Source organism: Sapajus apella, unplaced genomic scaffold (genome assembly GCF_009761245.1).
Source record: "Sapajus apella isolate SASKATOON/1434 unplaced genomic scaffold, GSC_monkey_1.0 scaffold21, whole genome shotgun sequence".
Classification (NCBI taxonomy): domain Eukaryota; kingdom Metazoa; phylum Chordata; class Mammalia; order Primates; family Cebidae; genus Sapajus; species Sapajus apella.
The window spans coordinates 19963465-19975612 of record NW_022436961.1 but is presented as its reverse complement, the minus strand read 5'-3'; the positions used below and the strand labels follow the sequence as shown (position 1 = coordinate 19975612).

At 36.7% G+C, this 12148-nt stretch overlaps 2 protein-coding genes across 7 annotated transcripts in view; one reads left to right on the top strand and one right to left on the bottom strand.

Moving 5' to 3' along the window:
• The window catches only part of MTMR7 (myotubularin related protein 7), a 118254-nt gene extending 114647 nt beyond the window's left edge, over window positions 1-3607 (top strand). For both annotated transcript variants that reach the window (XM_032288357.1, XM_032288358.1), the window contains one exon: window positions 84-3607. In XM_032288357.1, coding sequence (XP_032144248.1) covers window positions 84-446 — 363 coding nt within the window. In that variant the 3' untranslated portion in view covers window positions 447-3607. The remainder of the gene's footprint in view (window positions 1-83) is intronic.
• Window positions 1-12148, bottom strand: part of VPS37A (VPS37A subunit of ESCRT-I) — a 91853-nt gene that overhangs the window by 33588 nt on the left and 46117 nt on the right. For 4 of the 5 annotated variants that reach the window (XM_032288363.1, XM_032288359.1, XM_032288364.1 and 1 more), the window contains one exon: window positions 2211-5195. The exons of the other annotated variant lie outside the window; for it this stretch is intronic. The gene's annotated coding sequence lies outside the window, so the exon portion shown is untranslated. Of the gene's footprint in view, window positions 1-2210; window positions 5196-12148 lie in introns of those variants that run through there. 5 annotated transcript variants of the gene reach the window in all.

Below are 12148 nucleotides of genomic sequence, written 5' to 3'. Positions count from 1 at the left end.
TGAAAGCATGCATATAGAGGAAAATAAATAAAATAAAAAAATTATTTATTGTATTTCTGCTGAAATTGTTATTTCTTTCTTAGAGGCTGGAAAAAATTCAAAAGGTCCAGTTAAATTGCACTAAGGTGAAGAGTAAGCAAAGTGAACCCAGCAAGCACTCAGGGTTTTCTGCCTCAGACAACAGCATAGCCAACACTCCCCAGGATTACAGTGGGAATATGAAATCATTTCCATCCCGGAGCCCTTCGCAAGGTGATGAAGATTCTGCTCTGATTCTAACCCAAGACAATTTGAAAAGCTCAGATCCAGATCTGTCAGCCAACAGTGACCAAGAGTCTGGGGTGGAGGATCTGAGCTGTCGGTCTCCAAGTGGTGGTGAGCATGCACCGAGTGAAGATAGTGGCAAGGACCGAGATTCTGATGAAGCTGTGTTTCTCACTGCCTGAAGTTTCCCTTTGGAGTTCCAAAGTAAAGGACACACAAGCAACACTTAAAAAAATAAGGGAACACAGGCAGTTTATCATAAAAACAAGAATTGGTACATGTCATTGAGAACTAATTTAATGCAGCTATGAAAAGGGAAACAAGTGCCCAGCTCTTGATTTCTTAGACACTGAAGAGGACGTAGTCATTTCGTTTATCAAATATAAGGAAAATTATTCACCATTTTGAAGCTCATCCTAGACTATGAAAATTATATTCACTATAGAGCAATTACTTCTGTTATTACCTAAAGTTATCAATATATATCTTCCTTGTCATAGCATGCATCTCTTAAAAAGCCTCAACTCCTTTCCCTCGTATCTGTGATTATCATTAATCTTTTAGTTCACTTCCAGATGCATATTTTGTGTTTTCGAAAGCATCTGACATTATCTTCCTTTCTGACTCTCTTAATCCGTATTTCTAAAAACAGGCACATTGTTGAGATGCATCCTTTTTGGTTAATAGATATACTCCTAAGGAGCTTTTAAGTGTTTAAGTTTATCAGGAATAATCATCACTTTAACTTTTCCTTAGATAATATATTTTGAATTGTTAGAATAATTTTGTTGCCTTTCTCTGAGATCTATAGTCTGTTTCTCCTCATTATTTAAAAATGCTAAAATTTATATCACACTTTTTCTCTAACAATGATTTAATATATTCCTAACAAGGTAGAAGCAACATTCATTCTCCTGGTCTTATATATGAATTTTAGTTTTTTTGGTAATAACAACCTTTTACTACTATTCTAGAGACGAAAGTGTGAGCCAACCACCAGCCTGATCTCAAAGTATAACATTATAAAGTTAGTAGGGTAAAACATCTGTGAGGGAAAATCCTGTTAAGAACCAGAGAATTTGGCTGTCAAGTCTGTTTAATGAAGGGAATAGGTTTTGTAATCTATCATTTTAGAAATTATATAACTGGCTAATATGGTTTACTTAACAGTAGTAACATCTCATGACCACTGACTGTTGAAAGTTTGAGTTTTTGTTTTGTTAAAAGGCACATTTGAGGGAGAGTCACTCCTGTCTTAGGAGTAAAAAAAAAGACTTCACTAGGTAACCTAAATGAAACTTAATGGAGAAAAGTTGCCATATAAGTGATACTCACACTGTATGGTTTTAATATATTAGTACATTCTAGAATGTAAAAGGATTAATTTAAACTTTATAATTTACATCATTTTGAATATGTAATTTTTTATGGGAGAATGTATTACATTTTGCTAAAATTAAAGTCAAGAGAAAGGGCAAGAAAGCAACATTGCTGATCTCTCTAGTATGAAAGATTGGAGGAAGTGTGGCAATATATATAAATGAAAAAATGTAATTGTGCTCATCATATTTAAAAATAGAATATATTAGAGAACTGTGATATAAAAGTACTGTTAATGTAAAAAATAAAGCAAGTGTAATTCTTTTACAATATAAAATTTGAGCATTCTCTGCTGAGCAGTTCCCAAATTAAGTCCAAGGAATGTTTATTCATTTTCTGCAATATACTGTATGTAATAGGGAATACCTTGCTAAAATGATAAATACTTAGGATATAGTGGTGATGGCTTTCACCTTTTTATAATAGAACTCACTTCACACCATTCTTGTAGCTGTCCACTCTTAGAAACTTTGTTGCCTAATATTGAGGATGTGGCTTTAATTTCTTCCATTTGGCAATGTATGTCTATAAAAACAATAAAAATTTTTTTAAAAATGACAAAAGTATGCCAAAAAGCACTATGCATTTATTTGAAAAGCAAATAGTATAAATATTTGATGTTTTAAAATGTAGTTTTTTAATGTGACATCTTCCACATCGGAGTCATAAACTTTTAGTTCCCTCAACTTTACAAGACATAATTTATGTAGCACATTCATCTACTTATTAGAAGTTAACCTAGCACTGAGATTTATATAAAAGGTTACATTTATTGCTTATTAAAACTTTACTTTCACAGATTCTTCAAAGAGCATGGCTAATCCAACAAGACTAAAATATCTAATACTGCATTTTCATTTAAAATCAAACATTAATCAGGAAGTGTTTTATTGAGAACAGTGGTTTAAAGCACAGGGAATAAACCAATATAAAGTTGATTTGAGGCATATTACTTCCCAATTAGTAATACTCAGAGCTCAGGTGATACATTCTTTCAGTTTGATATGAAATAGGTAAGAATTTTAACCATGACCCAGCAAATCAGTAACTGAACTTTTTATAGAATAATGGAAGGTGAAGATCTGAGAGGGAAAGCCTAGAATAAATTTTTATTCTTTAAGAGCACATGATTACTTTCTCCTAAAAATGAATCTGAGCCATCCTTCAATTTAAGCACATATAAATCTATCCGTGTCAAGCACCCTCTATTCTGATATAAATTTCCTAGTCTTATGCCTAGAAATTTCTTTCAACTTTGAAGTGGTTGTCTTTAGTTTGTATCTCATTGATTTAGAATTTTCTTCTATTTTGAAATAAATATTAACCTTTTAATCTCTACTTATGACAAACTCCTAACTGATTAATAACTCTTAAGTATTCCTCTATAATTCTGATTTCTATCTTGTCTTATAAAGTAAAACCAGAATAGCAACTTTGACATGCATTTCATTTTTCTGCTGGCACTGCTTCTCCAATATGGCCAATTTTTATGAAGAAAATATATAGCCATAAAATCAGAAAAAAATGGTCACTTAATTTCTGTTGCAAAAACAGAACCCACATCCATACAGGTATATTCAAATGCAGATTCTTTTCATCCTGGGTGACATATATAACCTTTATCCGAACTGTGTATTAGATGCAAATAACTGTTAATTTAATGACTGGGTTGTAAGAAGGTTATCTAAGGAATGAATTTTGAAGGAGAACCTAACCCATGTTAACTGGTATACAATGAAACTGGGATAGTTCAAGATTAAAGAATAAAAAACACTGAGGTGAACTGCGCATGTAATTATGTAGAAGAGATTTACTCTATAAGAAAATGTTTTGATTTTGTTTCTCTGGTGGAAAGGAAAGTAGATAAGCACCTAAACAATTTTTATCTTTGCATGGTATTTCCACAATGCCTTATTCTTAGTAGGTGCTTAATAAAATAGGTAGATCTAATGAATTAATCAAATGAAGGGCTGTGGTATGCTCCTCTCTTCTTATGGGATGCACCTGGTTCTTGTGAACCTGATTGTTTGCAAAATATTGAGACTATTGTATCTTCTATTGCAGTAATTGCTGACAAAATTAAGCTCTAGTTGCCAGTACAGTAAGGAAAGGATTTTGAATATCCAAGACTATCATAAATTTGAAACACTCTTACCTCAGTTCCATAAATCAGGAGTAGTAATTATTCCCTCCTCATCTGGTTATTTTGAAGATTTAATAGCATGCCCTTAGCACAGTGCTAGGGAGACAATCCAAGTTATGTTCTGTGTCCAACATTGTATCTCTATAGTCCAAGTGACTACTTGCTTTCCACAGACTATTAAGCATGTTTCAATTCTAACAAAATAATTTTGTTTCTCCTATAACTTTGTTGCCAAAAACATGGACAGGAAGAACAAAAAATTTTAAAAAGACAATATCTATATTGTATGCTGGTGTTGGAAAGACAATCATACTGGGATGAAATTTAAAGGAAATTATGCATTAGTTTGTTTTTTAATTTAGATGGTACCTTACCAAGCCTGCATGCCTTTTTCCTTCATAAGCTTTTAGGGGTACCCAAGAAATATGTTAATTTTGTGACATGGTATAGAAGCAAATTACTGAAAATAATACAAGAGAACGCTTAAATTCATTAAAAATCAGGATTACCTAAAAGTTCAATTTTAATTATTACTATAGCTTTTCTCTTAGGAAAAGTAACTCACAGTAAAGGTCAGAAAAGTTCACTGACTTTTTTTGTGTATAGATTAGCTGTATATTAACATAAAGACTGTTTTAAACATTAGGAATTTAGAAAACCTATCCGAACAGAAACCTACTAAATACTTATTTTTTAAAAAATTAGCATGAGAGTTTGTGTTGGACTGCTTTAAATGAAAGGCAATTTTTTTTTTCTATTAGGTATTTACTTGTATTGCTTCTTAAATGCATCTTTAGTTTAAAAAAATTAATATATAAGAATAGCTGGTTTATTCTTTTGATTTATTGTAGGTATTAAAAGTTACTTTTTTAAGATGGCACATAGGCAGGTTTGGTGTTTCCTAATAATATGAATATTTTAAAAACAAATTGCTTTTGAAAGTTTTATCCAGAAAGAAAGAAAAATAAGAGTTTTCTTACAGTTGAAAATAGTTTTTCAAAAAAGGTTAAGAGAAAAAAAATCTAAATACCATTCTTGATAAAGAAATGCAGCTTCAAGTTAAAAATACCAATTTAAATGAAGTTTTATAAAATATTAAAAACTAGCTAAAATTACATGCATAGGCATTTAATCAATAGAAGAGGAACAGCAGTGGAACTTAAATATGATGGGATTTATCAACAATAAATAAACATTTCAGTGCAAATAGTGCAGAAAAATTTCTCAAAGTAAAGATCATAGCAATGATTCCAATCTATACAAAATCAGTCTCAGTCCTCTACACAATCTATACAGAATATCTGTGAATTTAGCCGCTGATGAAATACCAGTTTGCAAACCATAAATACAAAACAGTGTTTAGTTTTGTGTCCCATTCCTCTCTCAGCAGTTCATGTTTCCAGAAAATCTAGAAAGAAAACAATGAAAAAAAACCCTAAGATTTAAGATGACAGATTTGTATCCCTTTACATTATCTTCCAATTAAGATTTGCCTGTATGGGCTCCCAGGCAAGATGGTCAAAGAGAAACAGTTCTGGTCTGCAGCTTCCAGCGAGATCAATGTAGAAGGCGGGTGATTTCTGCATTTCTAACTGAGGTTCACCTCACTGGTACTGGTTAGACAGTGGGTGCAGCCCACGGAGGGCGAGCAGAAGCTAGGTGGGGTGTCACTTCACCCAAGAGGCACAAGGGGTTGGGGAACTCCCTCCTCTAGCCAAGGGAAGCCAAAAGGGACCCTGCTGTGAGGGACAGAACTATCCAGCCCAGATACTATGCTTTTCTCATGGTCTTTACAACCCACAGACCAGGAGATCCCTTTGGGTGCCTATTCCTCCAGGACCCTGGGTTTCAAGCACAAACTGGGCAGCTGTTCAGGCAGACAATGAGTTAGCTGCAGTTTTTTTTTCCCATACCCCATTGGTTCCTGAAACGCCAGTGAGACAGAACCCTTCACTCCCCTGGAAAGGGGGTTGATGTCAGGGAGCCAAGTGTTCTAGCTCAGCGAATCCCATTCCCACGGAACCCACACAGCTACGATCCATTAGCTTGAAATTCTCGCTGCCAGCACAGCAGTCTGAAGTCGACCTGGGACACTCAGGCTTGGTGCAGGGAGGGACATATGCCATTACTGAGGCTTCAGTAGGCAGTTTTCCCCTCAAAGTGTAAACAAAGCCGCTAGGAAGTTCCAACTGGGCAGAACCCATCCCAGTGCCACAAAGCCACTATAGCCAGACTGCCTCTCTAGATTCTTCCTCTCTAGGCAGGGCATCTCTAAAAGAAAGGCAGCAGCCCCAGTCAGGGTCTTATAGATGAAATTCCCATATTCCTGGGACAGAGAACCTGGGGGAAGGGGTGGCTGTAGACACAGTTTCTGCAGACTTAAATGTTCCTGCCTGCCAGCTCTGAAGAGAGCAGTGGATCTCCCAGCACAGTGCTTGGGACAGACTGCCTCCTCAAGTAGGTCCCTGACGCCTGTGATCCTGACAGGGAAACACCTCCCAGCAGGGATTGACAGACACCTTATACAGGAGAGTTCCAGCTGGCAACTGGCAGGTGCCTCTCTGGGACCAGCTTCTAGAGGAAGGAGCAGGCAGCAATCTTTGCTGTTCTGCAGCCTCCGCTGGTGATACCCAGGCAAATAAAGTCTGGAGGGGATCCCCAGGAAACACCAGCAGACCTGCAGAAGAGTTTTCCTTCCTGTTAGAAGGAAAACAAACAGAAAAAATAGTATCAACATTAACAAAAAGGATGACCAGGCAAAAACTCCATCTGAAGGTCACCAACAGCAAAGACCAAAGGTAGATAAATCCATGAAGATGAGGAAAAACCTGCACAAAAAGGCTGAAAATGCCAAAAACCAGAATGCCTCTTCTCCTCCAAAGGATCAAAACTCCTCGCCAGCAAGGGAACAAAACTGGATGGAGAATTAGTTTGATGAATTGACATAAGTAGGCTTCAGAGGGTGGGTAATAACAAATTTCTCCAAGCTAAAGGAGCATGTTCTGAAAGCAAGGAAGCTAAGAACCTTGATAAAAGGTTAGAGGAATTGCTAACTAGAATAACCAGTTTAGAAAAGAACATAAATGACCTGATGGAGTGGAAAACACAGCATGAGAACTTCATGAAGCATACAAAACTATCAATAGACAAATTGATCAAGTGGAAGAAAGGATATGAGAGATTGAAGATCAACTTTATGAAATAAAGTGTGAATACAAGATTAGAGAAAAAAGAATGAACAAAGCCTCCAGGAAATATGGGACTATGTGAAAAGGCCAAACCTACGTTTGACTTGTGTACCTCAGAGTGATAGGGAGAATGGAACCAAGTTGGAATACACACTTCAGGATATTATCCAGGAGAACTTCCCCAGCCTAGCAAGACAGGCCAACATTCAAATTCAGAAAATACAGAGAATACAACAAAGATACTCCTCAAGAAGAGTAACTTCAAGACACAAAATCGTCAGATTTACCAAGGTTGAAATGAAGGGAAAAATGTTTGGGGCAGCCAGAGAGAACAGTCAGGTTACCCACAAAGGGAGGCTCATCAGACTAACAGTGTCACCTCTCTGCAGAAACCCTACAAGCTGGAAGAGAGTGGAGCCAATATGCAACATTCTTAAAAAAAAGAATTTTCAACCCAGAATTTCATATCCAGCCAAACTGAGCTTTATAAGTGAAGGAGAAATAAACCTTTATAGACAAGCAAATGCTGAGGGATTTTGTCCCACCAGGCCTGCCTTATAAGAACTCCTGAAGGAAACACTAAATATGGAAAGGAACAACTGGTACCAGCCACTGCAAAAACAATCCAAAATGTAAAGATCATCAACACTATGAAGAAACTGCATCAACTAATGGGCAAAATAACCAGCTAGCATCATGACAGCATCAAAGTCACACATAACAAACAATACTAACCTTAAATGTAATGGGCTAAATGCCCTAATTAAAAGACACAGACTGGCAAATTGGATAAAAATTCAAGACCCATCGATGTACTGTATTCAGAAGACCTAGTTCACATGCAAAATCACACACAGGCTCAAAATAAAGGGACACAGGAAGATTTACCAAGCAAATGCAGAGCAAAAAACAGCAGGGGTTGCACTCCTAGTCTGTGATAAAACAGACTTTAAACCAACAAAGATCAAAAAAGAGAAGGGCATTACATAATTGTAAAGGGGTCAATGCAACAGGAAGAGCTAACTATCCTAAATATGCACCAAATATAGGAGCACCCAGATTCATAAAGCAAGTGCTTAGAGACCTACAAGAGACTTAGATTCTCACACAATAATAGTGGGAGATTTTAACAACCCACTGTCAATAATAGATCAATGAGACAGAAAATTAACAAGGATATTGAAAAAATGAACTCAGCTCTCTACCAAGCAGACCTTAAAAGACATCTGCAAAACTCTCCACACCAAATCAACATTCTTCTCAGCACCACACAGCACCACTTATTCTAAAATCAACCACATAATTGGAAGTAAAACACTCCTCAGCAAATGCAAAATAACAGAAATCATAACAAACAGTCTCAGACCACAGTGCAATCAAATTAAAACTCAGGATTAAGAAACTCACTCAAAACTACACAACTACATGGAAACTGAACAACCTGCTCCTGAATGACTACTGGGTAAATAACAAAATTAAGGCAGAAATAATAAGTTATTTGAAACTAATGAGAACAAAGACACAATGTACTAGAATCTCTGGGACACAGCTAAAGCAGTGTCTAGAGGGACATTTATAGCATTAAATGCCACAGGAGACAGTGGGAAATATCTAAAATTGACTCCTGAACATCACATTTAAAAGAAGTAGAGAAACAAGGGCAAACAAAATCAAAAGCTAGCAGAAGACAAGAAATAACCAAGATAAGAGCAGAACTGAAGGAGATAGAGACACAAGCCCCCCCCCCCCAAAAAAAATCAATGAACTCAGGAGCTCGTTTTCTGAAAAGATTAACAAAACAGACCACTAACCAGACTAATAAAGAAGAAAACAGAGAAGAAGAAAAAAAGACACATTAAAAAATAATAAAGGGGAGATCAGCCAGGTGTAGTGGCTCAGGCCTGTAATCCTAGCACTTTGGGAGGCTAAGGCAGGTGGATCATGAGGTCAGGTGTTCAAGACCAGCCTGGCCAACATAGTGAAACCCCATGTCTACGAAAAATACAAAAATTAGCTGGGTATGCTGGCAGGCACCTGTAATCCCAGCTAATCAGGAGGCTGAGACACAGAATTGCTTCAATCTGGGAGGTGGAGGTTGCAGTGAGCTGAGATCACGCCACTGCACTCCAGCCTGGGCAATGGAGTGAGACTACATCTCAAAAAAAAAAAAAAAAATGATCAACACTTATCCTACAGAAATACAAACTACCATCAGAGAATGGTAGAGGTACCATAAACACCTCTACAGAAATAAACTAGAAAATCTAGAAGAAATAGATAAATTTCTGGACACATACACACTTCCAAGGCTAATCAAAAGAGAAGTCAAATCCCTCATTAGACCAACAACGAGTTGCAGAATTGAGGCAGTAATCAATAGCTTGCCATCCAAGAAAAGCCCAGGACCAGAGGATTCACAGCCGAATTCTAGCAGAGGTACAAAGAGGGGCTGGTACCATTCCACCTGAAACTATTCCAAATGATAGAAAAAGAGGGACTCCTCCCTAACTCATTTTGAGGCCAGCATCATCCTGATACCAAAACCTGGCAGAGACACAACAAAAAAACAAAATTTCAGGCCATTATCCATGATTAACATCAATGCAAAAATCCTCAATAAAATACTTTCAAAGCAAATTCAGTAGCACATTAAAAAGCTTATCCATCACGATCAAGTCTGCTTCATCCTTGGGATGCAAGGCTAGTTCAACGTATGCAAATCAATAAATGTAATCCATCACATAAGAAGAACCAGTGACAAAACCACATGATTATCTCGACAGATGCAGAAAAAGCCTTTAATAAAATTCAACAACCCTCATGCTAAAAACGATAAACTAGATACTGATGGAACGTATAAATAATAAAAGCTATTTGTGACAAACCCACAGCCAATATCATACTGAATGGGCAAAAGCTGGAAGCATTCCCTTTGAAAACTAACACAAGACAAGGATGCCCTCTCTCACCACTCCTATTCAACATGGTATTGGAAGTTCCGGCCAGGGCAATCAGGCAAGAGAAAGAGATAAAGAGTATTCAAATAGGAAAAGAGTAAGTCAAATTATCTCTATTTGCAGATGCCATAATTGTATACTCTGAAAACCCCATAATCTCAGCCCAAGATCTCCTTAAGTTGATCAGCAACTTATGCAAAGTCTCAGGATACAAAATCAATGTGCAAAAATCACAAGTATTCCTATAACCAATAATAGACAAAGAGCCAAATCATGAGCAAACTCCCATTCACAACTGCTACAAAGAGAATAAGATACTTAGGAATACAACTTACAAGGGATGTTCTGAAGGACTTCTTCAAAGAGAACTGGAAACCACTGCTCAAGGAAATAAGAGAGGACACAAACAAATGGAAAAACATTACATGCTCATGGATAGGAAGAATCAGTATTGTGAAAATTGCCATACTGCCCAAAGTAATTTATAGATTCAATGCTATTCCCATCTAGCTACCAGACTTTCTTCGCAAAATTAGAAAAAACTACTTTAAGGTTCATGTGGAACCAAAAAAGAGCCCATATAGCCAAGGCAATCCTAAGCAAAAAGAACAAAGCTGGAGGCATCAAGATACCTGACTTCAAACTATACTACAAGACTATAGTAATCAAAACAGCATGGTACTGGTACCCAAATAGATATATAGATCAACTGAACAGAACAGAGGCCTCAGAAATAACACCACATATCTACAACCATGTGATCTTTGACAAACCTGACAAAAACAAGCAATGGGTAAAGAATTCCCTATTTACTAAATGGTGTTGGGAAAACTGGCTAGCCATATGCAGAAAACTGAAACTGGACCACTTCCTTACACCTTATACAAAATTTAACTCAAGATGGATTAAAGATTTAAATGTAAGACCTAAAACCATAAAAACCCTAGAAAAAAACCTAGGCAATACCATTCAAGACATAGAAGCAACTGCTCTTGACAAATTGACAAATGGGATCTAATTAAATTAAAGAGCTTCTGCACAACAAAAGAAACTATCATCAGAGTGAACAGGCAACCTACAGAATGGGAGAAAATTTTTGCAATCTATCCATCTGACAAAGGGCTGATGTCAAGAATCTACAAGGAATTTAAACAAATTTACAAGAATAAAACAAATGACCCCATCAAAAAGTGGGCAAAGGAATGAACAGACACTTTCCAAACATTTATGCGGCCAACAAAACATGGAAAAAAAAGCTCATCATCATTCATCACTAGAAATGCAAATCAAAACTACAATAAGATACCATGTCACACCTGTTAGAATAGCGATCATTAAAAAGTCAGAAAACAGATGCTGGAGAGGATGCGGAGAAATAGGAACACTTTTACACTGTTGGCAGGAGTATAAATTAGTTCAACCATTGTGGAAGACAGTGTAGCGATTCCTCAAGGATCTAGAACTAGAAATACCATTTGAACCAGCAATCCCATTAGTGGGTATATACCCAAAGGATTATAAATCATCCTGCTATAAAGACACATGCATACACATGTTTACTGTGGCATTATTCACAATAGCAAAGACTTGGAACCAACCCAAATGCACATCAATGAGAGACTGGATAAAGAAAATGTTGCACATATACACCATGGAATACTATACAGCCATAAAAAGAATGAGTTCTTGTCCTTTGTAGGGACATGGACGAAGCTGGAAACCATCATTCTCAGCAAACCAACACAGGAACAGAAAATCAAACACCATGTGTTCTCACTCATAAGTGGGAGTTGAACAATGAGAACATATGGGCACAGGGAGGGGACCATCACATACCAGGGACTGTTGGGGGTTGGGGGACGAGGGGAGGAATAGCATGAAGAGAAATACCTGATGTAGATGACGGGTTGATGGGTGCAGCAAACCACCATGGCACATGTATATGTATGTAACAAACCTGTACGTTCTGCACATATATCCCAAAACTTAAAGTATAATAATAATAAATAGACTTGCCTATAAAATTATACCTTAACTATGAGGGAATAGAGGTAAGGAACGAATTCTAGTATGTTCATATAAATGAGCAATTGCTCTGTGTCTACTTCTTCTTAAGCTGGCAGAAATGCAAAGTTGTTATCAAAAATCAAACCCTACCTTTAAGGAATTTATAGTTTGATTTGGAAAATAACATATAAAACAATGTACTGTGAGCA